This window comes from Pavona decussata, unplaced genomic scaffold, assembly GCF_977016875.1.
Source record: "Pavona decussata unplaced genomic scaffold, jaPavDecu1.1 SCAFFOLD_130, whole genome shotgun sequence".
Lineage (NCBI taxonomy): Eukaryota > Metazoa > Cnidaria > Anthozoa > Scleractinia > Agariciidae > Pavona > Pavona decussata.
Genome location: NW_028145544.1, coordinates 1,994,282 through 2,022,010, shown reverse-complemented (window position 1 = coordinate 2,022,010; position 27,729 = coordinate 1,994,282). Strand labels below are relative to the sequence as shown.

The 27,729-nt window shown below is 36.1% G+C and overlaps 2 protein-coding genes and 1 long non-coding RNA gene across 6 annotated transcripts in view; all 3 read left to right on the top strand.

Annotated features, from left to right (window-relative positions):
• LOC146468612 (DNA repair endonuclease XPF-like) overlaps window positions 1-1,333 on the top strand; it is a 29,414-nt gene extending 28,081 nt beyond the window's left edge. Inside the window, exon 34 of the mRNA XM_085124258.1 lies at window positions 1,101-1,333. Within this exon, the coding sequence (XP_084980384.1) occupies window positions 1,101-1,269 (169 nt within the window). The 3' untranslated portion in view covers window positions 1,270-1,333. The remainder of the gene's footprint in view (window positions 1-1,100) is intronic.
• A 6,029-nt stretch (window positions 1,334-7,362) lies between these two features.
• Window positions 7,363-11,312, top strand: LOC146468611 (octopamine receptor beta-2R-like). Its single transcript, XM_085124463.1, has one exon. The coding sequence runs from the start codon at window positions 7,821-7,823 to the stop codon at window positions 8,730-8,732; it is 912 nt and encodes a 303-aa protein (XP_084980589.1). The 5' UTR covers window positions 7,363-7,820; the 3' UTR covers window positions 8,733-11,312.
• A 16-nt stretch (window positions 11,313-11,328) lies between these two features.
• On the top strand, window positions 11,329-20,455 carry LOC146468610 (uncharacterized). 4 transcript variants are annotated; one of them, XR_014867473.1, is made up of 5 exons: window positions 11,343-12,084; window positions 12,192-12,255; window positions 15,432-15,512; window positions 16,331-17,563; window positions 17,603-19,904. It is a non-coding gene; the product is annotated as an uncharacterized LOC146468610 (long non-coding RNA). The 4 variants fall into 4 exon arrangements; XR_014867472.1 differs by adding an exon at window positions 19,947-20,455 and having other exon boundaries at window positions 11,348-12,084; window positions 16,331-19,612; XR_014867470.1 differs by having other exon boundaries at window positions 11,329-12,084; window positions 16,331-19,904.
• Window positions 20,456-27,729: the final 7,274 nt, after the last annotated feature.

Below are 27,729 nucleotides of genomic sequence, written 5' to 3'. Positions count from 1 at the left end.
CACCTTGGCTGATCATACCCTTAATTCTAATGACCTCAGGGGTTGTATAAGCATTGATATCATAAGGAGAAATTTAATGCTTATCACTGTTAGGGCTTAAAGTGATATGCACAGGATCCAGGGGATTTCTGTTCGATCGTACAAGACACATCTCACCATGTTAATTCCAATCATGTTTTACTTTACTTTGTATAATAAAGATTACGAAACTGAAATCTTTCTGAATTGTAACAGTTTTCTACTTTCGTTTCCTTCTATATCCTTCGATCTTGTCTCGTCTGTAAAGCTTCAGGAAGATTTCATTTTGGCAATCTTTTTTGTATGAAATAAACATGTGTCTTGTACGATTGAAAAGAACTCCGATGGACCCTGTGTATATGAAGCGAATGTTTTTTTTTTTTTTTTTTTGTTTTGCATTTCTTTTTCATTTGTTATGTGTTTCATGGAAATTGATCCATTTAAGTGACCGAGGAACTACGCCTTCGAGGATCGGCCTTGTTGGCTCGAAAATGGTTCCTTTTTGCACGCGACCAAAACGGTCATATTACGTCTGTGAAGTAGTAAACTGTGATAAACCGCGGCAACTATGGCGGAGAAAGGAAAATCTGGGAAGAACGGGGGAACTTATTGTTCGGCTGGAGCTCTGAATGTTTAGTTGTAAACATAATACATACACACACACCAAGTGTGCCCACCACGCGTGTCAAAGCATTATTTCCCCCTTGATGAGGTTTTAAGGCAAAAGTGATTTTTGCAAGGGAAGAACAAACTTACAATCAGATTATCAGCGATTTTCCCGAGGCAAAAGGAGAAAGCAAAGTTTTTTTAAGTTGCAATTCACTTCCTTCTTGACCATCGGTAAGCATAGTTTCAGAAAACTAACAATGTAGTTAAGAACAAAACTGAACCATTATTTGTTTCAATTAAAACTATTTTGAATCTGATCTAAAAACAGTAAAAATTTGATGTTAGAAAAACACTAAATTTTCGGCAACGTACGGTTGCCTTCGTCAGAATTTGAAACAGTTTGCATAATTAACGGTTCTTTCAATTCGTTTCTAAACATTTCAAAGGTGACGTTTCCGCTTTAAACTTTCCAGGTTTGTTATGAGAAACGTCGCCAACATTCAAGAGCTGTTCAAGTTGTCACAAGAAAAACTCACGAACATTCTGGGCAACGCGACCAGTGCGAAAGAGCTGTGGGAGTTTATTCACAGCGACAGCAAAACTCAAGCGAAGGCATCAACTTCCTTTAAAAACAAACGTTGAGATCTTGTGATTCGAGATTAGCAAACTTTATTTGAATGTATCGTAATATAAGACCTCAAATCTCTATTATCTTACTAGTTACATTCCTTTTTAACCAACTGCTTTGTGGAAATGGAAGGTGGTTGCCTGGCAACCTTGTTACCTGGGCCTTTCCCCAATTTACAAGGATAAAGCCCTGGGAACGAGGTTGGGGTGTCTGGGACATCCAGGGGCTTCCACTGTGGCCAGCTGTGAGCCCCCACTCAAGGCACTCGTCACACTGATTGGATCAGTGGAAGAGGAAGGGGAAAGGGATAGGAGCGAGGGGGGGGGGGGGGGGTTGGAAGCTCCGCTACTAAAACGCTTAGGAAACCGCTGCAAACGCCCCTAAATCACACTGGAGAGCGCTTAAGGACTAGCACCACGCTATGGCGCAAAGATGACGTGCTATCTAAGCCTGCACTCAAATTTTGCAGGCTGATTAGAGTTCTTAGGGACAGTACCTACTACTACTGCGCATGCGTTCTGCGCATCTCTAGATACTCAGGCTTCCTATGGGTAGTGCCTCCTAATACATGGATGTTTTTGCGCAGCTTAAAACTATGCGGAGAAAGCAGAACTTAGCAAGTGCTCTTGGTGTATATAAAAAGAAAATTGGGGGTAACCCTGCATTTTCAGAGATAAAAACGCCATACATTGCTTTGTATTTTACTGCTTTTTAGAATAATTGTTGCTTAAGAGTGCCTGACTGTAACTTTCGAGAATCGCTGGCCAAGCTTGAAAAATCGAAACTCCTGATAATTTGCCTGAAGTTTACTTTTGGGGAACTATCTTCGAAAATATTATTTGAATGTTCTGAAAATTTATAGTTTTCGAGAATTTTGGAGAAAACGAAATTACGGGTTTTGCCTCATTAATTATGCAAAAATCTCACTCAAAATTAGCCAAGTTCAATACGCTTGTGTTGAAACAGTACGCAACGCTAGAAAACGAGGTCGGTTTTGAGTAAGAGCATTACTCACCAACTTTCTACCAATGGGACCTATATAAACTTTTGTAGAACTTTGGAGGGTCTTATGGCTCTTTGAAAAATTGACATTTTGAGGACTTCGCGATGAGGTGAAAATTGAGTAAGTTTGAAGGTTTAAAATGCATCTTGGTATGTCAGATATCGACTCGAGAGGAACATTACGATGAAGCTTGGGTCTTCGTCCTTAATAATACGAAATAAAAAATCTGGGCAATCAATGCACGCGCTGACGAAAACCAAAGGTAGTGAGGCTTCGTTAACAAATTTGCATAATTCGAAACTGTTGAGAAAATGCTTTGTTGTGGCGACTCGGTGAAAACATTTACCCAAGCTATCTTCAAATGGTCATTTTATCTCATATTGCATTTGTCTGTTTCTCTTTCTTGTTTAATAACGTGGTAGAAAAGGTCTGGACAAAAAAAAAGTGCGTGATCGGAAAAGAAAATATTCGCCAAATTGTGGTGGGAAAATTTGCATAATGCAAATCTTCCAATAAATCTTTCTGCAAAGGAATCTGATTGGGAAGGTTTCGCTAAGAGTCTATTTGAGCGAAACCCTCCATATAAAAGAAGTCAAAACAACGTTTAATAATCCGATTTCAACAAACAATTGTCGAATCTTAACTTTTAAATAATAGTGCCAAACTGATGCTCGCTATTGCGTTACCTGCGTCACGTCAATAGCTGTCGATATTGCCCACAAACTAACTTGTGCTGCAAAATTGCCATTCACAACAACTAGAAAAAAGACCTCACCTGGCTTTATTTACTGGCATATAAGCGGTTTTGCTAAAAATTAAACGTTCACATGACACTGGAATCACCTTTAAAAAATACACGCTTGTCAAATGAGTGTGAAAGTTAGACATAGAGTCGGTCAAAGTGAATATTATTAATTAAATCAAGTTTGTTTACTGGAATGTTTTTTCAAATAGCTAGTCCAACCTTTTTCGGTGGCCTTCCAAATAATAATCACCCAGAAGCGGGTCAGTAAAAAAAAAACTATCGTTCGTGCTGTTTGATACTGTACTTTCGCAAGCGACTGAAAAACAATGTCAGCCGGCACGCCATATTTTAACGTAATTACTGGTATGAAATAACGCACATGTACGGATACACGCTTGAAAACCTGTGTGCCAGTTTTCGTTGAACAAAATAATACTCATTTCTTCCTACAGTCCACATTGGCTGTAGGGCATGCATTTATCTTTGTCGAATGTCAACAACAGAAACACGGCTATCTCAGTGACACTGTATACACCACAGGGAGCCCACACAAACCGTGTGACTGGTGACTGTTTACAAAATTTAAAGGATTTGTATGGAAATATTATAAGGTTCGTATTATAGCCAAATGTTAGGGAAAATATTTATCTGAAAAGTCACAATAAATTTAAACTTACCTCAATCGTTGTGCTTTGTCGTTCTTTTGCCAGAAAACGGCGAATTTAGGCGATTTTGAAGGTTTTGCTTTCGTCGTTTACCTGAGCGTTATATAACGCTCAGGTAAACGACGAAAGCAAAACCTTCAAAATCGCCTAAATTCGCCGTTTTCTGGCAAAAGAACGACAAAGCACAACGATTGAGGCAAGTTTACATTTATTGTGACTTTTCAGATAAATATTTTCCCTAACATTTGGCTATAATACGAACCTTATAATATTTCCATACAAATCCTTTAAATTTTGTAAACAGTCACCAGTCACACGGTTTGTGTGGGCTCCCTGTGTTTGTATGGGAATTTACGAGAGTGTTTTGGAGTCGAAAATAAAGGGCATAAATGGAACAAAAATAGCTTACCTTGTCTCTTGATGTCTTGCTAGTGTTTGTGTGCCATATTATGGCCATTTCAGTACGATTCCAGTGGGTTTTTAAGGGTTTGCTGAACATTTTCCTCAATCTATATCCTGCTCTATATGTCCCCAAAAGGTTGGTCACTTCAGTAGCAATAGTATTTCTTTGAAATACGTTAACAAGGAAGACAGTATAAAAGACCGAAGAGTCGCGGACAAAGGACTGCGGACCGCGGACTGGGTGTAGGTGGACTATAGACTACGGACTGGGTTTAAAGGAGAACTGAAGTATGACAATCATATCTTTCTTGTATTCATTTTCGTTAAGTTTAAGATGTATAATATGGCGTGCCGGCTGACATTGTTTTTCAGTCACTTGCGAAGGTACAGTATCAAACAGCAAGAACAGAGAGGGGTTTTTTTTACTGACCCGCTTCTGTGTGATTATTATTTGGAAGGCCACCGAAAAAGGTTGGACTAGCTATTTGAAAAAGCATTCCAGTAAACAAACTTGATTTAATTAATAATATTCACTTTGACGGACTCTATGTCTAACTTTCGCACTCATTTGACAAGTGTGTATTTTTTAAACATGATTCCAGTGTCATATGAACGTTGAATTTTTTGCAAAACCGCTTATATGCCAGTAAATAAAGGTCTTTTTCCTAGTTGTTATAATGGCAATTTTGCAGCACAAGTTAGTTTGAGGGCAATATCGACAGCTATTGACGTGACGCAGGTAACGCAATAGCGATCATCAGTTTGGCACTATATAAATTTAAAGGTTAAGATTCGACAATTATTTGTTGAAATCGGATTATTAAACGTTGTTTTGACTCCTTTTATAATAGACTCTTAACGAAACCTTCCCAATTAGATTCCTTTGCAGAAAGATTTATCGGGAGATTTGCATTATGCAAATTTCCCACCACAATTTGGCGAATATTTTCTTTTCCGATCACACACTTTTTTTTGTCCAGACCTTTTCTACCACGTTATTAAACAAGAAAGAGAAACCGACAAATGCAATATGAGATAAAATGACCATTTGAAGATAGCTTGGGTAAATGTTTTCACCGAGTCGCCACAACAAAGCATTTTCTCAACAGTTTCGAATTATGCAAATTTGTTAACGAAGCCTCACTACCTTTGGTTTTCGTCAGCGCGTGCATTGATTGCCCAAATTTTTTATTTCGTATTATTAAAGACGAAGACCCAAGCTTCATCACAATGTTCCTCTCGAGCCGATATCTGACATACCAAGATGCGTTTTAAACCTTCAAACTTACTCAATTTTCACCTCATCGCGAAGTCCTCAAAATGTCAATTTTTCAAAGAGCCATAAGACCCTCCAAAGTTCTACAAAAGTTTATATAGGTCCCATTGGTAGAAAGTTGGTGAGTAATGCTCTTACTCAAAACCGACCTCGTTTTCTAGCGTTGCGTACTGTTTCAACACAAGCGTATTGAACTTGGCTAATTTTGAGTGAGATTTTTGCATAATTAATGAGGCAAAACCAGTAATTTCGTTTTCTCCAAAATTCTCGAAAACTATAAATTTCCAGAACATTCAAATAATATTTTCGAAGATAGTTCCCCAAAAGTAAACTTCAGGCAAATTATCAGGAGTTTCGATTTTTCAAGCTTGGCCAGCGATTCTCGAAAGTTACAGTCAGGCACTCTTAATTACCTCTTAAAATGCCCCGCTACTCCCAATTTTCTTTCTAGATTCCAGTAGCCCATACTAAGATCTGTTTTTACCGCATAGCCATAAACTGTGAAAAAATACTTCTGTATTAGTAGGCACCGTCCTTAAATGAGAACGTAAATTAACCTAATTGGAATAAGTGAATGTCATTTGATATTAAAAGCGTCTTTCCCGCAATCCCTTGGATGTTTCCTAATTTGTTTATTAACAAAGACATGTGTGTGGTCGGCTTTTGCCAAACTCATTTCCCATTGCGAAAAGAAATGAGCCTTAAAAGCAAGAAATGGCACCGTCACTTGAACCATTAAAAAATATTCATTTTACTGCACGCAATGCCCAAAACTTAAAAGATAGAAAAAGGAATCGCTGTAGTTCTTTCCATAAATTCAGACTACAAAAACCGTGAAATAATGATGTCGGAAATAATATAATTTTTTCTAATATAAATATAGCAAGTCGAAAACAGTTTGTTGACGAACAACGCAAAACACAATAAAAGATTTTAATTGGATAAGAAAGGATAGATTTACAGGCCTGTCGTTTTTTTTTTTGTTGTTGTTAGCTGTTAGAAATTATTTTCGTAATGTGATTTTTTGTTTTGAGACAAGCCAAAAATTGGAAAAACAGGCTTTCAAGCTTTCATTTAAAAAGCAAAACAATTCTGGAATCAAAGAAACCTTAAACTAAAAGTTCCGCTTTTTACTATTCACTTATTACCATATCTCCTATTAACTTATCACTGTATAAACACACAGTGTAAACACTTTTAAAATTACAATTAAGCGATGGGTGTGCTTTTTAAAAATAAGAGCCTTTAGCCCGTTATTTGTCGAGATAGATGAAAAGCGATATTGGGTTCGGGAAACTTTCCACTCAAATCCGCAACAAAATCAGACGTTGGATGGCTGATAGGCACATTACGCGTGTGAGCGCGTGCTTTATTAGAATGTCCATCAGTGTAACAAAACATAAAGTACGTGTAGATGTCCGAGTGTGTTTGGGTGAAATGCAATATATGTCATGTTGGTATATTGAAATGAAAATGTATATAAAAAAAATCACCGGAATCTATAGTAATTAACATCCTGCCTCAAGCACACGCATGCACAAAATTTGAAGAGACTTGATAGTTTAAAGCATTAATTGCTAAAATTCGCCTACCGAGCTTATATTAAATCTAAAGTAGGTTTAATATGCAAAGTGTCAATGTTTAACGTTTATAGGTTGGTTTCCCAAACGTAAATATGAATTACCAGAAACAGAATAATCGATAAAAGTTTCGTCAGTCAAAGATTTTATTTAAAATAAATAATACACGTGCTTTTATAATTGGTTAAAGTTAACGGTATGGCATCCCTTTGGCATCTATCCTGGTACCTGTTGAGGGCATCAATATTAAAGCATGACAAAAATTACTTGTTTGTGTATTTGTACCTTAAAGGGGTTACAATGAATTTCATCCATGCCCACAAAACGATATTCTGTGACTAAAAGGTTGCTTTTAAAATTTCTGACTAGCATCCCCGGAATGGAAGTTCCCCTTCCCTCCCCTCCCCTCCCTCCCCCCCCAGGGATCCAGCCATGATAGAGGACTTTCCATAAGTTTGTCCAGTTATTACGTTTTTAACTAGCAATATTGCCGCACTAAGATATCATACCACAGATTGCCATCATGTAGCCGCTTTTCGCCTTTTGCTAAAACCTAACTACAGACGTACAAGTACCAATGCTAATTGAGGCGCCACGAGTGCAAGCTGCCGACGGCTTCTTGTTTAAGTTGATGAATTATTAACGAGTTTGAGAAAACACTTTCCCACACGAAAATGATGCTGTCTATTTTTTAAAAGCAAACGATCACTTACAAGATGTTAACTGAACATTTGACTGTTCGCTTCCGACTGCGTATGTAAACGTACAAGATAAATTGCTTTCGACGGGATTGTTCTTAATTTTAAACTCATCAATCAAAGACGTAATGTAATGTTCACATCTATAAAGTGAAGGAACTTCCAAAGCGCCGCCAGACGTAAACAGTTTGTTCAAATGGAATGGTGGCTGAATTTCTTGGGCTGGTTTCTTTCCGTTGTAACTGCAGTAGGCAACGGATTCGTAATTTTTCTCTTATCTAGAAGTCGCAGATTGCGTGTATCAGACAACCGGTTTGTGCTCTCCTTGGCAATAGCCGACTTTAGCGTGGGCTTCGCTGTTTTTCCCTCGGGATATCTGTGCAGCATTTGGAAGACATGTAACTTAAGGGTGTACATCGCCTTCTACTGGTTCTTCCTCCACTCGTCTGTCACGAACCTTTGCGCTTTGACGTGGGATCGTTACTCCGCTATTGTCTATCCTTTGAAATATCACACATTCTTGACCTCAAGACGGCCTACAGTAGCTATCATGCTAGCTTGGTCCATCTCCTTTGTGATTGCCTTGTTTCTTGTGCTGGGGATGTACGTGACGAAGTCGCCCACTGCTTGGAAAGCCACACGATTAACCGGCGTCTCGGCGTTTGATATATTATCATGCATCTTGCTCTTTTATGCAGTTGTTCGTATCCTTATCGTACAGGCGCAACAGAACTCTGCTTTGAAGGCTGAGGAGAGCCGGCTCAGTCACAACCAGACAAACCAAGTTTCTCTTCCACGAAGGCGTTCAAGGAGGCGCAACACAGCGGGATTCATAATCGCTATAGTGATGTTTTTCTTGGGGTGTTATGTGGTTGTAAATTATTTACTTCTCTGTATTGCCTTTTCGTGTAACAAACTACCTCAGGATAAGGCCGGTCTAGTTATCACTTTTCTCTTGATTGGGAATTCGGCGGTGAATCCTTTGGTCTATGCATTTTTGAAGCGCGATATTAAAAGAGAAACGAGACGATTGATTTGGGGGCGATGGGGGGAACAACACAAAAATAACGCCGAGCGTTCTAGATCAACTTTTCTCAATTTTCTGTGATTCAACTAACGCAATTTGTATAGATAGATTGGTCAGTAATTAAAGAAATAGAAATGTCATTAAATGTTTACCAAAATCTTGATTATTTTACATGAGCGATTCTTTGGGAAGCAGAGTTTGTTTTTGTGAGACAAACTGAAGAAGCTAAACAGTCGCAGTTATGCACAGACTGAAATATTTTGCCTCCATTACAAACTTTGCATATTTGCTCAAATGGGGAATATCTGATAAACTGTTTTTGCAACAATTTATATTTGTGGTAGCTATTTTCGTTATGTGGCCTTGACCAACGGAATACGCGCAACGTGTTGGAAGCAAATAAGGACTTCTATGTACTTAGCTCAAGGGTATTACATTTCTTGGCAACACTCGGGGGTGTTTGTACCCCAGATACTAATTTGTTTAGACAGGTGCCAGAGGTGCGTTTAAAAGCCTTTTTTAATAAGACGTCTTTGCTTATGATTAAAAAGTTTGATACCGTCGAAATTAAAACTTTGTTTTGAGTTAAGTGTCACTAACTTTGAAAGGTGCGCAGCCTTTCAGGCCAAAATATTTGTACGCGCACTAATTTTCACGCAATATTTACTTTTGAGTATTTTCTGATAATGACTTTGATAGGTCACAGTCTAAGACGGTTTGTTTTTAGAACGCGTTATTTCATCTTTCGAATTCATCTTTCGATGTTCCGCTCGCTTCGCTTTTCAAAGGTCGCTGCTTTTAAAACTCGTAGCATTGGGTCTACGGAGAATTGGTTTCTAAAACTAAAAAAAGGTTGCAGGTTTGTATAACAATGTTTAAGATTATACGCGTTGTGTTGTCTGATAACATCCTTTATTACCACAAAACCTAATTTACGCAAATCAATTTAAATAAGATCAACTGCAGATCGCCGCGATAGCCCAGCAACCTTTTTCAAAAGTGCTATCGCGAGGTCCTTCGAGGAGGAAATCACGAAACAAAATTGTGTATTCACGAACAAAACAAAAAACTTACTTTTTTACGCGGATATGGTTAAATTGAAATACATGTCCCATAAAATGTTACAAGCAGTGCTGAGAGTAATCTTTAATGAGGAATGCCAACGTCACAAAAAGTGGTTTACAAAAGGGTCCTCTAAGAAATTACCAAGAACAAATAAAAACCTAATCATAGAAACAAGAAATGAAAACATATATACACAAAAGTTAAAAATAGAACTAAACGATCATAAAATGGTTTTTGACAGTCCACGTTTGAAAGCAGTCAGTGACTCTGCTTCCCTTATCGCGGTGCTAAAACATCTTTGATCAAATCTCTTAGACAGAGCGCTTTACTTCATTTCAACCGTAAATCTAAACGAAATCTGATCATATCTCCAGTTAAAGGAAACAGAAAATTATAATAGCAAACAACCGCCGCCAAAACGCACGTAAGCAAACACTTCATATTAATTAAGAAGGAGTGGATTCTACTAGATAAGATAAGACCAAAAAAGTTACAACTTTTGTCCGTATTCATTATTCACGGTCAAGGATTTTGGCAGTTCACGGCTTAAGTAGCGAACTTCTATCACTCACCTACTCTCAGAGATACAGGGAACGGGGGGGACATTCGGTAAATCGGGATTGGCTGACTTCAAAAATAGCCAATCACGGAGTGACAACAATAACATTGTCTCCCTTCCCCTCCACTAGTTTCAATACTGTTCTTTTTTATATTTTTAATTAATCTCACTACGATAGGTATGATATGTCGAAATTTATGGTCACTTAACTCATTTTACTAAAATAAATAATTTGAATAAAATAAGCGGAAGAAATAGTCTCAAATCCCTTGATTTGAATGTGAAATTTTGCTTGCCAAAGCCAAAAAAGTATTTCTTAACTAAACATCATCTTTATGTGGAAACACCTAATTTGTATTTACTATCAACTCACAAAAAACTGACATAAAAAATTGGTCGCCATGTTGAATTTCAAATAACTTTATGTTGCAATTCACGTAAACAAGAGAGGATGACGTAAAATATTCTACTAATGGATTTCCTGATGATATTATTCATTTAAAATTCTACTGTTTTTGTTTTAGATAGACCAACATTTTATATTGTTTGTACTTTTCAAAACCGTTTCCTAACGGCCGCCATCTTGGATTTCTGGATTTCCTCAAAAATTCAGAAAAACAGGATAATTGAACAAAAAGTTGTTAAAACTAATAGAAAAACACGAACGTTACCACAAGAAGGTTAATTTTAAAAAAAAATGCTCCTATTTTCCTATAATCCTGCTTTTAAAACATTGATTTCAAGGCAACATCGCATTTAGTAGCTTTGCACACCCAATTTTTTTCCAATAAAGTCACGATGTTTTGTAGTGTTTTTTTAAAATATCAAAAAAATTAAACGTTCAAAGTCGACGTGAGCAGAATTCTTCCCATTTCCCGTTGAAGATACGATAAGGTTAAGTACCTCTTACTAACCGAGTTCGAGGTCTGTACTGTAAGTTATTACGGACCGAGTTTTTCCCTGTTGATTTATTGCCCAAGTGCGACGCGAGCGGAGCAAAAAAAAAAAAACGGAAAAAATGAAGATCCGTCCGTAACTTACAGTACGGACCGAGAAAGCAAGGTTAGTAAAATATGTATTAAATCTCTGACGTTAATCGGGCGCGCGGGAAAGGAAACTAGAGGGCCGTACAGTGAAATACGGCCCACAAAATTGACCAATCACACCGCGCGTTCTGACTGAGAGATATAATAAAAGGGTTAAATTTGTCCTTTTTTTTGAGGAGCATCACATGGCTTACATGCACAGTAAAGTTGAATGAATGATAAAAAAAACTTGCACTTTACGGGCATGTACTCGGACAAGTAACTTGATCTTTTGTGCGAAGGAAAAAAAGCCTTTCTTTCTTGGCCCCCCTGGGTAAGACCTAAAAATATATGCACAGACAATGGATTCCGATTGGTCAGCCTTTCCTGAAGACAATTAGAACATTAATAGAGGACAAAAAAAGCCCTTGAAGACTGTATCAAGATACATTTTTAACTGACTCACATAAAGTTTACTTTTCACTGAACTGTCCCATAGAATGTTTTGCTCATAGACATTCAAAGTCTTCAAATCCTGGCAGTGTGCAGGATGTTTGTCACGTGAACCTAGTTTAATGGCCAAGCTCCCGTGACTTCTTCTAGGAAGATCGAAGAGACTCTGCTCGCAGGGTAGACTTCTTGGGGAGGCAGGAACCAAACGCAGTAGTGAGGAAAATCGTAACCATTTTTGGGCGCCATAGTGATCAAAAGCTTACATGAAGTACTTTAGCTTAAGATTACCCATCAATCGTTTGTAACCGGTTCTCGGCGCACGTGAAAGAAGGTAAGTGAACTAACGCCGCAATTTTCGCGTTTATATTCTCTGCCAGCTATTGTTTAGTAGTTTTGCATATCTACAGGTAAGCTTAAGTCACCTAGTTTGTCTTTCAGTTCACAAGATCAGAAATGTACGAGAATGCAGCGGAGCTGAGCTGAAGACAACCAAAGCGAACCGGTGAGCGTGAATCTAAGTCTAATCTAAACTTGCTAAGCAATCCTTTTCTCTCCTTTTTACTTTCAAGAGTTTATAGTTTTGCGAGCTATTAATTACTAAAAGAAGGTACCAGTCACTCAATAGGTTGATTGCATGTGACGTCATGGCGGCCATGTTGGTGGATAGAAACAATAAGATTTTTCTTCTCTGGGAGTTAACTGCCATTTTTATGCAAACTATGTGAGCAAATTTTCTTTTGTTTTGGCACCAACATCTTTTTTTTTAATTTTTTGTTTTATTTTATTTTATTTTATTTTTTTTTATTGTTTTGGCACCAACATGGCGGCAATGCAATCCACTTATATATGGTTTTTACTCACATGATCAAATCCTTGACTACGGTTGCTACCCCACCATATTTGTGAACCAAAATTGTAAACAAAGTGCCCGTGTCCTGTGAATGAGAACCATTATTTTTGAAGATGTTTTTTGTGGCTAGTCGTGGACCGTAGCAACAAAATTGGGTGGATTGTGCTTTGCAAGAGTGCCATCAATTGTTAGAAATTAATCAAGGGGAAGAAACCTTGGGCTCTTTAGCCAGCGGCTGGTCGCCAGGAGTGACTCTGGGAAATAAAAAATAATAACAATTTTTTAATTGCCTGCCCAGTGATGGCTTTGCATTGTTTTGTGGCAGAAATTCTGCAGTATAAAATTTCATATCTCAGAGTCTCCTGGCGACCAACCACTGGCCAAAGAAACTGAGGACTACTGGTACGAGATTGACATGGTACGCTGCATGACCGATTTTACAGACTGTAGACTACAATCTATAGAAAGCAGACCACAGACTGTAGTCTGTAGTCGGTAGTGGCAATGAATTAACCTGAACAAGCATATTTGTAACAATAGTTTTCAAGAAATTCACCAAATTAGCAAATTGGTAATAAACAACCCCATGTGAAGTAAAATAGACAACGTACAGCTTCAAAAAACAGCAATCCTTTGGTCTAAAATAAGTTAGAATTTCTAATGATCAAATTACTTGAAGTAAAATTGCACTGAAATTTGATCGTCTTGTCTCATGGGCAAATTTGATCCTGTCGCAAAGACGCATTTGTTTATGTTAGGTTAATTGCATAGGGTGCTTACCATTTACACAAACCACCCAGACAGCATAAATACGAAATGATTTAGTTTGTCTTAACAGAAAATGGATAACATGCAAAATGTTTGAACATCAGCTGGAAATCTCAAAACGAGTAATAAAAATGCATCACTTTGACCAGAAGCCCATAATTTCAGAAGTAAATGGAATGATGCATACCATTTTGATTTTCCAACTGGAATGGTAAGCACCCCTAATTACCTAGTCTCCTTTGCAGCAGTCGTACTTATATTTATAGGTCTTAGAGGGGGCCTAGAAAGTAAAGCTTTTGTCTATACAAGTGTAAAGATCAAATATCATCAAAATGGACACCACAAGGGCTGATATGTAAATTTTGTGTTTTCAGAAGGAAAACACACTTTTTGCGAAACAGTAAATCAAAAGAACAACTGCTAAGGAATACTCGACAGTTTCAACAGCAGAAATCCGAGAATTAACAGCAAAGAAATTGTGTTTTGAGGACAAATTGTTTTTTTTTATCAAGCTGACAAGCAAGCGGACATCTCAATTCATTATTTTAGCCGCTGACTTTCTTGGTGATGTTCGAATATTTCTAGGAGCCTAATGAGTGACCAATGGAACGACCGAGTGAGTGACATTTCCCCATGTTGCGATAACTCGTTCATTGTGCATGCATGCATTCACAAGTTAAAAAATTAATGAAATGAATTCTGGCAGTTGTAAGTCAAACGACATCATCGTGAAAATGACCTATTTTAACTATTACCAAAGTATTTTTGCGCATTTTATGACTATGCGGAAAAAGCAGATTTTAGCAAGGGCTGTTGGAATCCAAAAAGAAAATTGGGGGTAACCACGTGTTTTTTAGAGTTATAAAGCAACAATAATTCTAAAAAACAGTAAAATACAAAGCAATGTATGGTGTTTTTTCCAAATTGAAGCTTTAATTGTTATCTCTGAAAAATACATGGTTACCCCAAATTTTCTTTTTGGATACCAAGAACACTTGCTAAGTTCTGCTTTTTCTGCATAGTTTTGAACCATGCAAAAATATCCCTGTATCAGTAGGCACCACCAATAGGAAGCCCGAGTATCTCGTGAAGGGCAGAACGTATGCGCAGTAACAAAAGTAGGCACCATCCTTAAATTAGGCTTTTTTAGACTATAACTTGTCTGTTGGTACTGCACATGAGGTTGTTTATTGCCAATTGCTAATTTAGTTAGTGAACAACTGAAAACTTGGGCAGCCATTAATGGATTAAGTGTGTCAACAGTGGGTGTGGAACTGTCACTACAGCTGTATACACCTGGGCCGGGTTGTTCAAAAGCCGATAAACGCTAATCCCCGATTAAAAGTTAACCGAGGTTTCCAGCTTACTTGTTAAAAATGTTTTTAAAATCTAATTTTAAGCTACTGGTAAAGAAAATTCAATGTCAAAACTGAGAAACAAAAATCTTTTTGAAAAATCTTTATTGTTTAGTAATTAAACTCGAATCAAAGCTCTCTTTTATCTAGGGTTAGCTTAATCAGGCTTTGAACAACTGGGTCCTGTAGTCTAGAAATTGGCTGACATCACTAAAATATTTTTCTACACGTGTCGTATATACAGGTGTAAGCAAGTGGCTGTGTCAGGAATGAGTTCGCCTCGTTATTAACTCTTGAATGCCCAGTAGTGCCATATGACACAAGATGTAATAAGAACAGTATTTTGCCAATTTGTATGAAATTTACACAACCAAACAACTTTGGAAAGATCTATGAATTGAAGGAATAAGCTACGCCCATGTCATATTTAAGACTTGATTTACTAACCCTCCAAGTCTTCCGGAACTTTTTCACTTTGTCTGTGGGTGTAATTTATGACAAACCACAGAATATACCTTTTACATATCATCTTGTTCTTGCTGACATGTTTTCACTCCCTCCTCTTCCATACTCCCTACAATCTAAACACCTGGATCAGGCTGGCTCAACTCTAAATTAAATTAGCTATGTTTTCAGATTCTCTTGAATCACATACTATCAGGCATGATAGCAGTTCACTAACAAACATTTTTCTTCATCTTGCAGAATGCTCTACACAATTCATCTGTTATAGAATTAAAGCACATCAGTCCAGATGAATTCAAGATAACATGAACACAAATTAAGGTGATTATCTTCAGTTGCAACAACAACAACAATTTTTTTTGTACCTAAAAAAGAATGTAATTACAATTAATTAATTTTGATTTGAACGAGGAAAGTTTGTAGCAGGGCACCCCTGTCCGTTCTAAGAGTCTTGTTTAACTTGTGAATGCCTGCATGGCCGCAATGACAAGTTATCGTAATGTGAGGAAAATTCACTTGCTCTCTTGATTACTCTATCAATCGATGGCTCGCTCGCTCAGTATGTCATAATCTTTTGGCAAATTTGGTGAGTTCTCATGCTCTTTCTCTCCTTCTCCAAATCAAAATTAAAAACATCGTCCAAAGATCACTCGACTGCACAAAAAAAGGATTTTGAGGATTTTGAAATGATGAACTGCACAACCCCTTGAAAGATTAAACCAAAGCGCGGACTTCACATGCATTTTTCGTTATAAAACGTGGAGATCAGAACATGTGTCAAGTGGTCGCTTACAAGAGGTCACAAGACAATGAAAAACTATAGTGGCATCACCTCCGAATTTTGTCAAGGCCGCTTATGAGAGGTGGTCGCTATATGAGAAATTCTAACTGTAGGGCTTTATCTGGGAAGAATTTGGTGTTTTTAGTAAAGCTGCATTAGATTTTTGTTGATTGTTTCATTTGAAGGGGTTAAAGAACAAAATAAATTTTCAAATTGGGTGAGGTTTGTTCTTCTGTAATAGATCAGCATAACCCTGTGATTTGTGTGCCTTGGTTTTTGTTTTATCCTAATAAAATCGTCTAGCTATCTATAAAACAACAGCTGTGTCAAATTTAACATCTGCTCATTTATATTACAGGATCAGAGGCACGATGGGATGATGGAAGATGTGCACTGCTCAAGTGGTGACCAGCTGGACAGTGTAGATAATCTTTTGTTTTGTTCTGTCAATATTTAGTGAACCAAACATTAAAAGGAGCAGTGTTGTGGAAATGTGCAAGCACATTGAGATATCAGTTCAAATTTTGTACTGCAATCTCAACAGCTAAATTGCATATAGATGTAAATTGTGGGTTGGACAAATTTTGTTTGAACAATTATTGAATTGAGCTTTGGACAATATTGTGTAATGGACGAACCAGAAAATTATTTGAAATGGGTTGTTTTTGGATTTGAGACTGACAACGCTTCTCCTTTTAATTTAGGCATGCAGCTATATTAACAAAGAAAGTGCATGGTTATATGTAACTCCCCCAGCTATGTGAACACAATTAGACCGAAAGTTTTTACTAGAGACTGTTTTATGTCTACTGACCATTCAACTTGCATGCAGATTTGTAAGGGCCTGGTCGGCACAGGCAAAACTTGAAATTGCTTTTGTTTCGTGATATTTCATGGTTAACTTGTGCTGTGAGAATGGGGATTTGTAATCAAACACTTTCTTTGTACGGTAGCTGCATTTCCAAATAAAGTTCTGCTGTCCCACGTCTGCATCCATTATTATCAGACAAAAGACCAACTTTTACTTTGGTTGTCTTCGTCTTGTTTGTTTGTTTTTTTTTTAATTTTGGCATTCTGAAGACTTAATGGCATTTATTGAAGTTTTGGTATGCAAAAGTTGAGAATGATCTCAAGGTAGCAATAATTCTCAACAGAAATTTATTACAAAAGAAAAAGGAAACCACAGTAATTGAGTACAGGAAACTTTCACTCAATGGAGATTACCAGATAAAACTTCCTCTGAAAGTGTATACCATTAGAATAAAAATTATTAAGCCACAAACCAAACTGTATTGCATTAGGAGGAAAATTAAGCCAAAAACCATAGTGTATAGTATTAGGATTAAAATTTAGCCGAAAATCAAAGTGTATAGTATTAGGATGAAAATTAAGCCATAAACCAAATTGTATAGCTGCATTAGCATGAAAATTAAGCTGAAAACCAAAGTATATAACATTAGAATCAAAAATTAAGCCGAAAACTAAAGTGTATAGCATTAGGAGGAAAATTAAGCCGAAAATGAAAGTGTGTAGTATTAGGATGAAAATTTAGCCCAAGACCAAATCGTATAGCATTAAGATGAAAATTCACGTGAAAGCCAAAGTGTATAGTATTGCGATGAAAATTAAGCCAAAAACCAAAGTGTATAGTATTATGATGAAAATTGGGCAAAAATCAAAGTGTATACAATCATGTCATATTAGGATTGAAAAAATAATTGTATTGTATTGGGATGAAAATTAGGCCAAAAACCATAGTCTATAGTATAAGGATTGAAATTAGGCAAAAAATTAAAGTGTCTAGTAATAGGATGAAAATTAAGCCAGAAACCAAGGTGTATAGTTTTAGAATGAATATTAAGCCGAAAACCAAATCGTATAGCATTAGAATGAAAATTAAGCCAAAAACCAATTAGTGTATAGTATTAGGATGAAAATGAAGTCGAAAACCACTGTGTACAGTAGTAGGATGAAAATAAGCCGAAAACCAGAGTCGTTGTATTAGGATGAAAATTAGACTGAGATTAACATAACAAATAGGTCACGATCCAGAGTGTATAGTATTAGGATAAAAATTATGCCAAAATCATAGTGTATAGTATTAGGATTTAAATTAAGCTGAAAACCTTTAGTGTATAGAATTGGATGAAAATTAAGCCAAAAACCAGAGTGTACAGTATTACGATGAAAATTAGACTGAGAACTAGAGTGTATAGTATTAACGTAAAAAATAGGTCACAAATCACAGTCTATAGTATTAGGATAAAAATGAGGCCGAAAAGGAAAGTGTATAGTATTAGGATGAAAATAAAGCCAAAAACCAAATAGTAAAGCATTAGCATTAAAATTAAGCCGAAAACCACAATCATACTCTATGGTATTAGGATGAAAATTAAGCCAAAATCAGGGTGTATAGAATTACGATGAAAATTCGAACAAAAAACAGAGCCCATAGTATTAGGACGAAAATTAGGCCAAAACTCAAAGTGTATAGTATTAGGATTGAAATTAAGCCAAAAACAATAGGATGAAAATTAGGCCGAAAATCAAAGTGTATAGCATTAGGGTGAAGTTAGACCAAAAACCATAGTCTATAGTATTAGGATGAAAATTAGACCAAAATCAGAGTGAATAGTATTAGGATTAAAATAAGGCCAAAAATCAAAGTGTGTAGTATTAGGATGAAAATAAGGCCGAAAATCAAAGTGTATTTCATTAGGGTGAAAGTTAGACCAAAATCAAAATGTATAGTTGTAGAAGGATTAACATTAGGCCAAAAATCAAAGTGTATAGTATTAGGATTGAAATTAGACCAAAATCAGAGTGTATAGTATTAGGATTGAAATAAGGCCAAAAATCAAAGTGTGTAGTATTAGGATGAAAATAAGGCCGAAAATCAAAGTGTATTTCATTAGGGTGAAAGTTAGACCAAAATCAAAATGTATAGTTGTATAAGGATTAACATTAGGCCAAAAATCAAAGTGTATAGTATTAGGATTGAAATTAGACCAAAATCAGAGTGTATAGTATTAGGATTGAAATGAGGCTAAAAATCAAAGTGTATAGTATTAGGATGAAAATTAGGCCAAAAATCAAATTGTGTAGTGTTAGGATGAAAATTAGGCCAAAAATCAAAGTGTATTGTATTAGGTTGAAAATTAGACCAAAATCAAAATGTATCGTAATGTTGTACTAGGATTGAAATTAGGCCAAAAATCAAAGTGTATAGTATTAGGATGAAAATTAGACCAAAAACCATGGTCTATAGTATCAGGATGACAATTAGGCTGAAAATCAAAGTCTATAGTATTAGGATGAAAATTAGGCCAAAATCAGAGTGTGTCATATTAGGATTGAAATTAGGCCAAAAATCAAAGTGTATATTACTAAGATGACAATTAAGCCGAAAACCAAAGTGTATAGTTTTAGGATGTAAATCAAACCGAAAACCAAAGTGTATAGCATTAGAATGAAAATGAGGCCGACAAATAGCATTAGAGTGAATATTAAGCCAAAAACCAAAGTGTATAGCATCAAGATGAAAATCAAGGCGAAACCAAGGTGTATAATATTAGGATGAAAATTAAGCCGAAAACCAAAGTGTATATTATTTGGATGAAAATTAAGCCGAAAACCAATTGTATAGCATTAGAATGAAAATTAGCCAAAAGCCAGAGTGTATAGAGTAAGGTTTGAAATTAGGCCAAAATTCAAAGTGTATAGCATTGAGATGAAAATTAGGCAAAATCAAAATGTTTAGTGTAAGGATTGAAATTAGGCCAAATCAGAGTGTATAGTATTATTACGAAAATAAGGCCGAAAATCTAAGTGTATAGCATTAGGATGAAAATTAGACAATCAAAATGTATCGGATTTGGATTGAAATTAGGCCAAAATCAAAGTGTATAGTATTAGGATGAAAATTAAGCCAAAAACCAGTCTATAGTATTAATTATAAAGTTCTTAAGCCAAAGTTAAGAGCATTAGGATGAAAATAAAGCCGAAAACCAAATCGTATAGCATTAAAATGAAAATTAAGTTGAAAACCAAAGTGTATAGCATTAGGATGAAAATTAAGCCGAAAACCAAATCGTATAGCATTAGAAGGAAAATTAAGCTAAAAGCCGACTTGTATAGTATTAGAATGAAAATTAAGCCGAAAACCATATTGTATAGCATAAGGATGAAAATTAAGCCAAAAACCAAAGTGGACAGTATTAGGATGAAAATGAAGCCAGAAAGGAGTGTATAATATTGGGATGAAAATTACGCCAAAAGCCAGGGTGTATAGTGTTAGGGTGATGTTATGATACAGCCTATTGTATTTCATGGGATTTGATTGCTGAAATTTTATAATTTTGCTAATTTTCAATGTGGGAAATTTGTTTGTGAACCTGTCTCTAATATTTAAAAATGTCATTTTGTATATTGGTATTTCTATTTTAATTTTAGTATATGAAAGTTTAAAAAAGGAAGGTACCATGTAAACAGGGAAAATGAATAAAAACTACGAAGTGTTTAATAGCTGGTGTTGGTTACTGTACTGTGATTTCTGGAATATATTAAACTGGAATTGTCATTCAATATGCATGATGACAGAATGAATTAAAATTCATGATTAACATCCACATAAATTATTAATGCGTGATGACGCTAAAACTCATTTGCATTCATGAATATTCGATGGCATTAGACTCAGATTCAGAATCAGAATAAGGTCCAAACTTGATTCTGATATCGATTCTGAATCTGAGTCTACTCAGAATCAGATTGGGAATCGGTATCAGGGTCAAGTTTAAACCTTAATCTGATTCTGAGTCTAATTCCATTGAATATTCATGAATGCAAATGCTTTTTGACGTCATCACTCATGCATATTAATGTCTCCGTATTCATTACGTCAATTGCATCTCATTTTCAGTAATATATTCCATCTCTGGGTATTCATTCAAATTCAAGTCAAAATGTAAGATCCACACCCAAAAACTCAGCACATTGCATACCATTTTTTTTATTAGTAGCACAATACATTACAGTTGGATGTTAGTGAAAATATGGCTATTTTATACCTTGCGGAAATACAGAGTTTAACTAGAAGATGAGAACAGCTTACTTTTTCAAATGTTTACAATTTTCAATTTTGATCTAAAAAAAATAGATTCCATTGATAACTCTTCCGTCAACTTCTCTCAGTAAGGTGACAAATATGAAATAACAGAGAATTTAATTTTCTTAAAATTTTCTGAACTCTTCGCACCCCGGGCTGTTCTCAAAAACAACTGGCGAGATCGTGAATGTCGGAAGACTTGCAGCTTTTAGCTCTGGAGAATACAGATCATTCAAAACCTAATTCAGTAGTTATAAATGATGACCCTTCACATTTATGATGTGATGAATTGCAATCATAAGCTTTAATTATTACCGTAATAAATCTGAGAGCACATTGTTTATCTACTTTGAGCACTTATCAGAACATGCATTTTAAATCAGATTCAAAGGAATAAATTGCAAAAGTGGCTCATACTCACAGGTTCTCCATCCATCATCTATGAAAATCTGTTAAACATTTGGCCGCAATCCTGTTTCTGTTCCACAAATGAGATGAAAATTAAGAAATTCAACTAACACCGCCATATTTCCATTGACCATGTCATCAAATGTTAGCAACAAACCAGGAAATGAGATAACCATTGCTTTGAAATTTCTCTGCGAAGCAAGACTGAACAGCTCTTACCAATTTGATTGTAATAAAAACGCTGGAAGAGTTTCATCAAAGCTGTCATGTAACGAGATAAGTCCATCACATTGAAGTGAATTTACTGTCCACCATGTTTTTTCAGCCACTGACCAGTTCGTTTATTGGCTCAAAAAAACACACGATAGACAATGAATTCGCTTCAATTTGATGGCCTTCTCTCGTTACCTGACAGCTTTAATGAAACTCTTCCAGGGTTTTTGTTATGCTCAAATTGGTAAGAAATGCTTCATCTTGCTTTGTGGAGGAACTTCAAAGCAACAGTTATCTCATTTCTGAGATGACATGTTTGATGGACATATAGCCGTGTTAGTAGAATGCCACAACTTTCACCATTCACTTGTGGAACAGAAAGTATATTGCAATAATGTTTTAGCAGATTTTCTATAGAAGAACCTATGAGTACGAGCCACTTTTGCAATTTATTCCTTCGAGCTTGGGCTAAATCGTATGTTGCAATAAGTGCTCAAAGTAGATAAACTTTGTGCCCTCAGATTTGTTACAGTAATTAAAGCTTATGATTGCAATTCATCACATTGTAAACGTGAAGGTTCATCATCTATAACTAGCGAATTAGGAGGTTTTGAATGATCTGTATTCTCCAGAACTAACAGCTGCAATTCTTCCAAAACTCACAATCTCGCATGTGGGTTTTGAGCACAGCCCAGGGTGTGCAAAATTCGAATGACAAAATTTTAAGAAAATTAAATTTCTCCGTTCGTGTTTCATATATGTTACCTACTTGTCAAGAGAAGTTGATGGAAGAGTTATCAGCAAAATCTATTTTTTTAGATCAAAATTGAATATGAGATTCTTACGGATAGTCACTCTTAACAACTAAAGGGTTTTCCGGAGGAGGCATAAGTGACAATTTGACCTTCAAATCTGAATTGTTCCAAAACAGCTGTTTTTGGCAGAGTTGATTTTATAAGTGATTTCTTTGCTAAAGTTAAACGAGAAATGAGCCAATTCCTCGACTTTGAGTGCAAGCCAAATGGAGATTATTTGAAAAATTTGGATTTAAGACCAAGTCACATATCCCTCTCTCCAAGCCCTGACAACCCTGTGCATTAGTTACAATGATATACCATACACTCTAAGAGCGAACAACAAATATCAACTTATCTGCAATGAGAATTATATCGTAAAATGAATTCCCGCCCACTGATGTAATGAGGGATACAATTGAATGGTTGAAACTGAAAATATCGTATGTAATGATTGGAACTTGAACTTTCAAATTGTTCAGAACCACCTGAATTTCTTATTGGGGCCTTCAGTGAAATAAAAAAAAAAACTGCACTGTCTATTCTGGTGGCATCTTGTGGTTGAATGAGACAAAAACCTTACAATTAAAGGAAAACTAAGTGGCTTCTAAACAATATGGAAATTCAACACCAACATTGGCCGTAGGAGCACTGATGTCCAGAAATGCACATAATAGTAATTTTGGAAGATTTACTACTTTTCTAATTTTTCATTAATATTTTCATCGCTTCCACTGTACCCTTTTGTACTCAGCTCATTCATAATTATGAAATCTAGACCTTGTCTATTCATCAAACCCTTTGACCCTTTGTTCTGTGCACTGTTGAGTCGTGTGCATTTCTGGACATACCCACAGTGTACACCATACCAAAACTTAAAATAGATGCTGGAATGTTTATGCTATACACACTAAATACAACCATTTCAGTTAATGTTATCAGATAACAGATTTGCATATACAGCGTATGCAACAAGACCACAAAATAATATGGGATCCTAATTCGTGAAAATTTAATAATCCTCAACAGGGCAAAAAACTTTTTTTATATTCCACTTGTCCATTGGACGAGTAATTTTCAGAATTTGGTTGTCCAAAAGTTAAATTTACTAGTCCGAAATAATTATTAAAGTGAATGACAAAATGTCATTAAAAAAACATAGAAATTGTATAATCTGTTTTGTACCAAATCTCGAATATTTATTTTAACAGTTATTTCAATTTATTTTGTTCTGTGCACTTTTCGATACAACACCATTTCATACAGACACATCGGGGATCACTCACGTTCTTTATGCACGACTTGAGAAAATGCAGGACATCTATGAGGCATTAAAACTGCGATCTAAGATGACTCCTTTGACTCCTCGTCGATTTTACGGCTTATTCACTGTAGCGGCACCTGCTCTGGTTTTTCTTTACTTTTAGCTCGTTGAAAACAAAAGTAATAAGAATGGCTCTGCTCGTGACTCACAAGAGAATCACGGTGAAAATCAGTGGCAGATGCTCCATTGATGCCAACATAAGGCCGGTTCGCTTTATTGGCTACTGTTGGATACCTGCAGCACACAATGCAGAACATTTCATTCTTCTCCGCCTAAATTTTAACCCAGGGAAATTCTTTTTTCCATGTTGGTTGGAATTTTCGAATTCTATTTCTTCATATTTTTTCACAGGTTTTATTACTTCTTTAATACACTCTTTTTTTTTATAAGAACCTTTTTTATAAGAACGTTGAGGCTGAGATTAACCAAAATTTTAAGAACGTATTAAGAACATTCCTCAGGCTGAGAGTCGATTAAGAACGTTTTTACTTTGCTAATCTGTATACAGTCATTTCAACTAACGTTGTCGGTTCAAGGCATGAAGCTAAAAGACAAGACCGAAAGTTTACGTGGGATTTTTATGAATAAATTCATCAAAATCAGTCATGCCTGGAGAAAACAATAGGTTGTAATTAGCAGTACAATGACCTGCACGTGCAGGGATGATTTTGATGAAATTATTCATAAAAAAAATAATCCCACAAAACATTGCGGTCTTGTCTTTTAGCTTTATTTTGATCCGACAACGTTAATTGAAATAGCTGTATAAAATCAAGGTAACAAATGTAAATTAACCAAAATACTTAGGGCATGTTTTGTATAACATTAACAATGGTGAGACACGTCTCGGTTTGTCATAATCAGCAGTTCTTGATACCATATCTCAGCAGGCAATGTACTTTGATAGGTTTCCTGGTCATGTCCGCATTGATTTACTGAAATACATGAAGTGTATACCATGTAATTTAACAACATCTTAAGAAGACTGATTTGCAGCCTCAAATCGCAAAAAATGTAAGAACGTTCAGCCTCAGCTCCAAAATTAGACGTTCTTATAAAAAAACAGAGTGTAATCACAAAACTTGCCATAACGGTAATCGCATCGTTCACCATGTCTCAAACAAGGTCGTCATTCCCATATATGGTATGTGGATCCCAGTCTTCGTCGAAACAACAGAACAAGATATTCTCGGAAAACAGAAGCGAAAACGGGAAAGTTGCCGTGAAAAGAAACCAAACTTCGCGAAACTCAGGCTAGTTTACAATGTCCAAAATGCTTGGGAACTCAGACCTCAGTAGAAAAGAACATCTTTTTTTAGGCAAACTCTACTCGTCCCGTAGGACAAGTGCTTTAGGAAATCCATTCGTCCGAGATACGAGGGTACTCGTCTCTGACGGGCGGACGAGTGGAAGTTTTTTGCCCTGCTCAATCCTCCAGTTCCTAGTACTTCCCTCAGTTATAATCTGATCAATCGTAACTACCACCTTTCATCAGAGGATACTATAATGATGGTACCAAATAAATGCCTAAAAATTGGAGAAAAAGTTATAATAGTTTTGTCAACTTTTTGGTTACCATAGCAACTATAAAAGTTGTAAAAAAAAATGTCTGAACTTAGTTTCAAGTAAATATACAATCATGTAACTAAAAGAAACAGCTTGGTGACTCCCATTTTTGTGGCTACTGCCTTCTGGGAAGGCATAGCCATTATGCTACCATGTTGTACGTAAGTCCGTAAATCGGGAGCTTTGGGAATTGTAGAATTTACACAAAGTTGGGTCAAGTTCATCACGACTGGTTGACGAGATGTCAGCCGGCTTTATTCGCATGGAAGGTCCTATTTCAATTCAAAATGGCTGCTGTGTCTCTCGTGCGTGAATTTTCAAAGTGGCAGTTTGTGGTCGTTAGAAGAAAAAGACAGGTTTTCAATACTGTAAATCAAAAGAACAACTTCCAAGGAACACTGGGCTACTTAAACAGAGGAAATCAATGAGTTCATAGTGAACAAATTCCAAAGTGCAAAAAGTTCCAACTTGACACACTGATTGCAATCCTTCAGCAAGAAAATTTGGGGAGCAGCATCCTCATTTCCAAGTTCCAATCAAGTAAAGCAAAATTTAGGGCCAGGTTTAACTGGTTATATTGTTGCTGTGGTAATGTACAAATCAAGAAACCAACTATAACTTAATGTTCATGAATAATTATGCATTTTTTTAACATTTTGATAGCATTATTGTTGTATCAACTATTAAAGAGTGGTAGTATTGATCCAGTATTTAAGTATAAGTGCTGGAAACTGATGGCAGACTCTAGAGGCTCTAGGCAACCCTGTACTTTCACACTACAAACCTCCACAATCTCCCGAGTTTAATGCCAATTCTTTCCAAATCCTTCTCTCAGGTGTTTAAAGTAAACTGTGCAACTATACATGTAACAATTGCTTGCTCCTAAAATACAAATTTGCCAACTTCAGAAAGTCAGAAAAGGTTGGCAAAATTTAGGGACTACATGTTGTTCTGTTAAGAAATCAAAGTTCGCAAACTTAAGTTTGTAGTGTGAAGGTGCTGCAATCCACTGTATCCAAAAAGATAGCGACTGGTACACTAACCCATAAATTCTAAGCAAAAATGCTTACAAAAATGCACAGAAAAGTTCTATAAACTTCAAATCTTGCATACACAAAGTTGTTAGCACAGGAATAAAATTTGCAAAAAAAAGGCTTTCTATGTTCTTAATGGCCGTGTTAGGTTCTTAAGGTATTGTGGTAAAATGTACAGCCACCATCTTTTTCCATATGGTGTTTTAGGTTTGCACTACATTATTGAGCCATTTTGGAATTTCCCAGGTATTGCCTACTGGTCTAAGATACCCCTTTACTAGCTTGGACTTACAGGAAGTTCACCTTGAAAAGAGATGTTTCCAACCAAGAGAGTGAGATGAAGATAAGGGCTGATACAATGGCCAGGACCAGCGACTGTCTGTCAGAGATTTCATGATCCTCCTTAACTGATCAGATTGTAATCGATTCCAGAGGGAAGTTATCACTTGGAATCTGGTCCACATCTCAGTCGTACAATCTGGCAGTAACTACCATCCCTTTTGATCTTGATAATACATGTACTTAGAAAATTGACAAGAGAAAAGTAATTAGCAAGGGATGTTAAAAATATTTATCACTAATACATGCAAGTCAATCAAATGCCTGGTAAACTAGGGTTGTTGTATAAGCATATGTACCTAGAAAGTTGAAATTTGAAATAAGCTAATAAGTGATCTTCACAGGCAAGTCAATCACCCTGTTACCACATTTAATCAGGCCCTGTGTCATCCTTTTCACAAACAAGTAAACGTCTTTTAGTCATGAAGCACTGTTCTTTGAGCTCGGTTGAAAGATAAACAGAAAATTGAATTGATTTTTTCAGTAAGGTGAGAAAAGAGATCTCGTTTCTCAGTGCCAGTAACACTGATTCCCCTATGAAATGGTGCCTGGTTGCACATTAAGAATAGCACCCCTCCCCCACCCTTCCCACCCAAAAATTAAATGTAACAATTTTGAAAATTTGCATACAAAAACATATAAACAAATTTATCAGTATTAGAGAGTTCAGAGTTTCAGCGGACAATCACAAAAACACATGACCCTGGGCATGAATCAGGAAGCCAGAAGCAAAGACATTCAAAAGAAATTCAGATACTTAGCTTGTCTTAGAGTACTAGTACTACACATTGCATGGACTCATGAATATCAATGATTTTCAGTAACTAAAAATACTTGAGATGTTCTCTCCAGTGATGTAGAGGGTGAAAAATTTGTACGGTTTCTAAGTTTATTATGATTGCCAATTTTATTAAATTGAAAATTAAAGAATTTTACTAGTAAGTGACAAAGTTCCAAGTCTTGTGTGGAATT

Excerpts from the sequence above, each read along its gene's own strand:
- LOC146468611 (XM_085124463.1), top strand. The coding sequence starts at position 7,821 with ATGGAATGGTGGCTGAATTTCTTGGGCTGGTTTCTTTCCGTTGTAACT.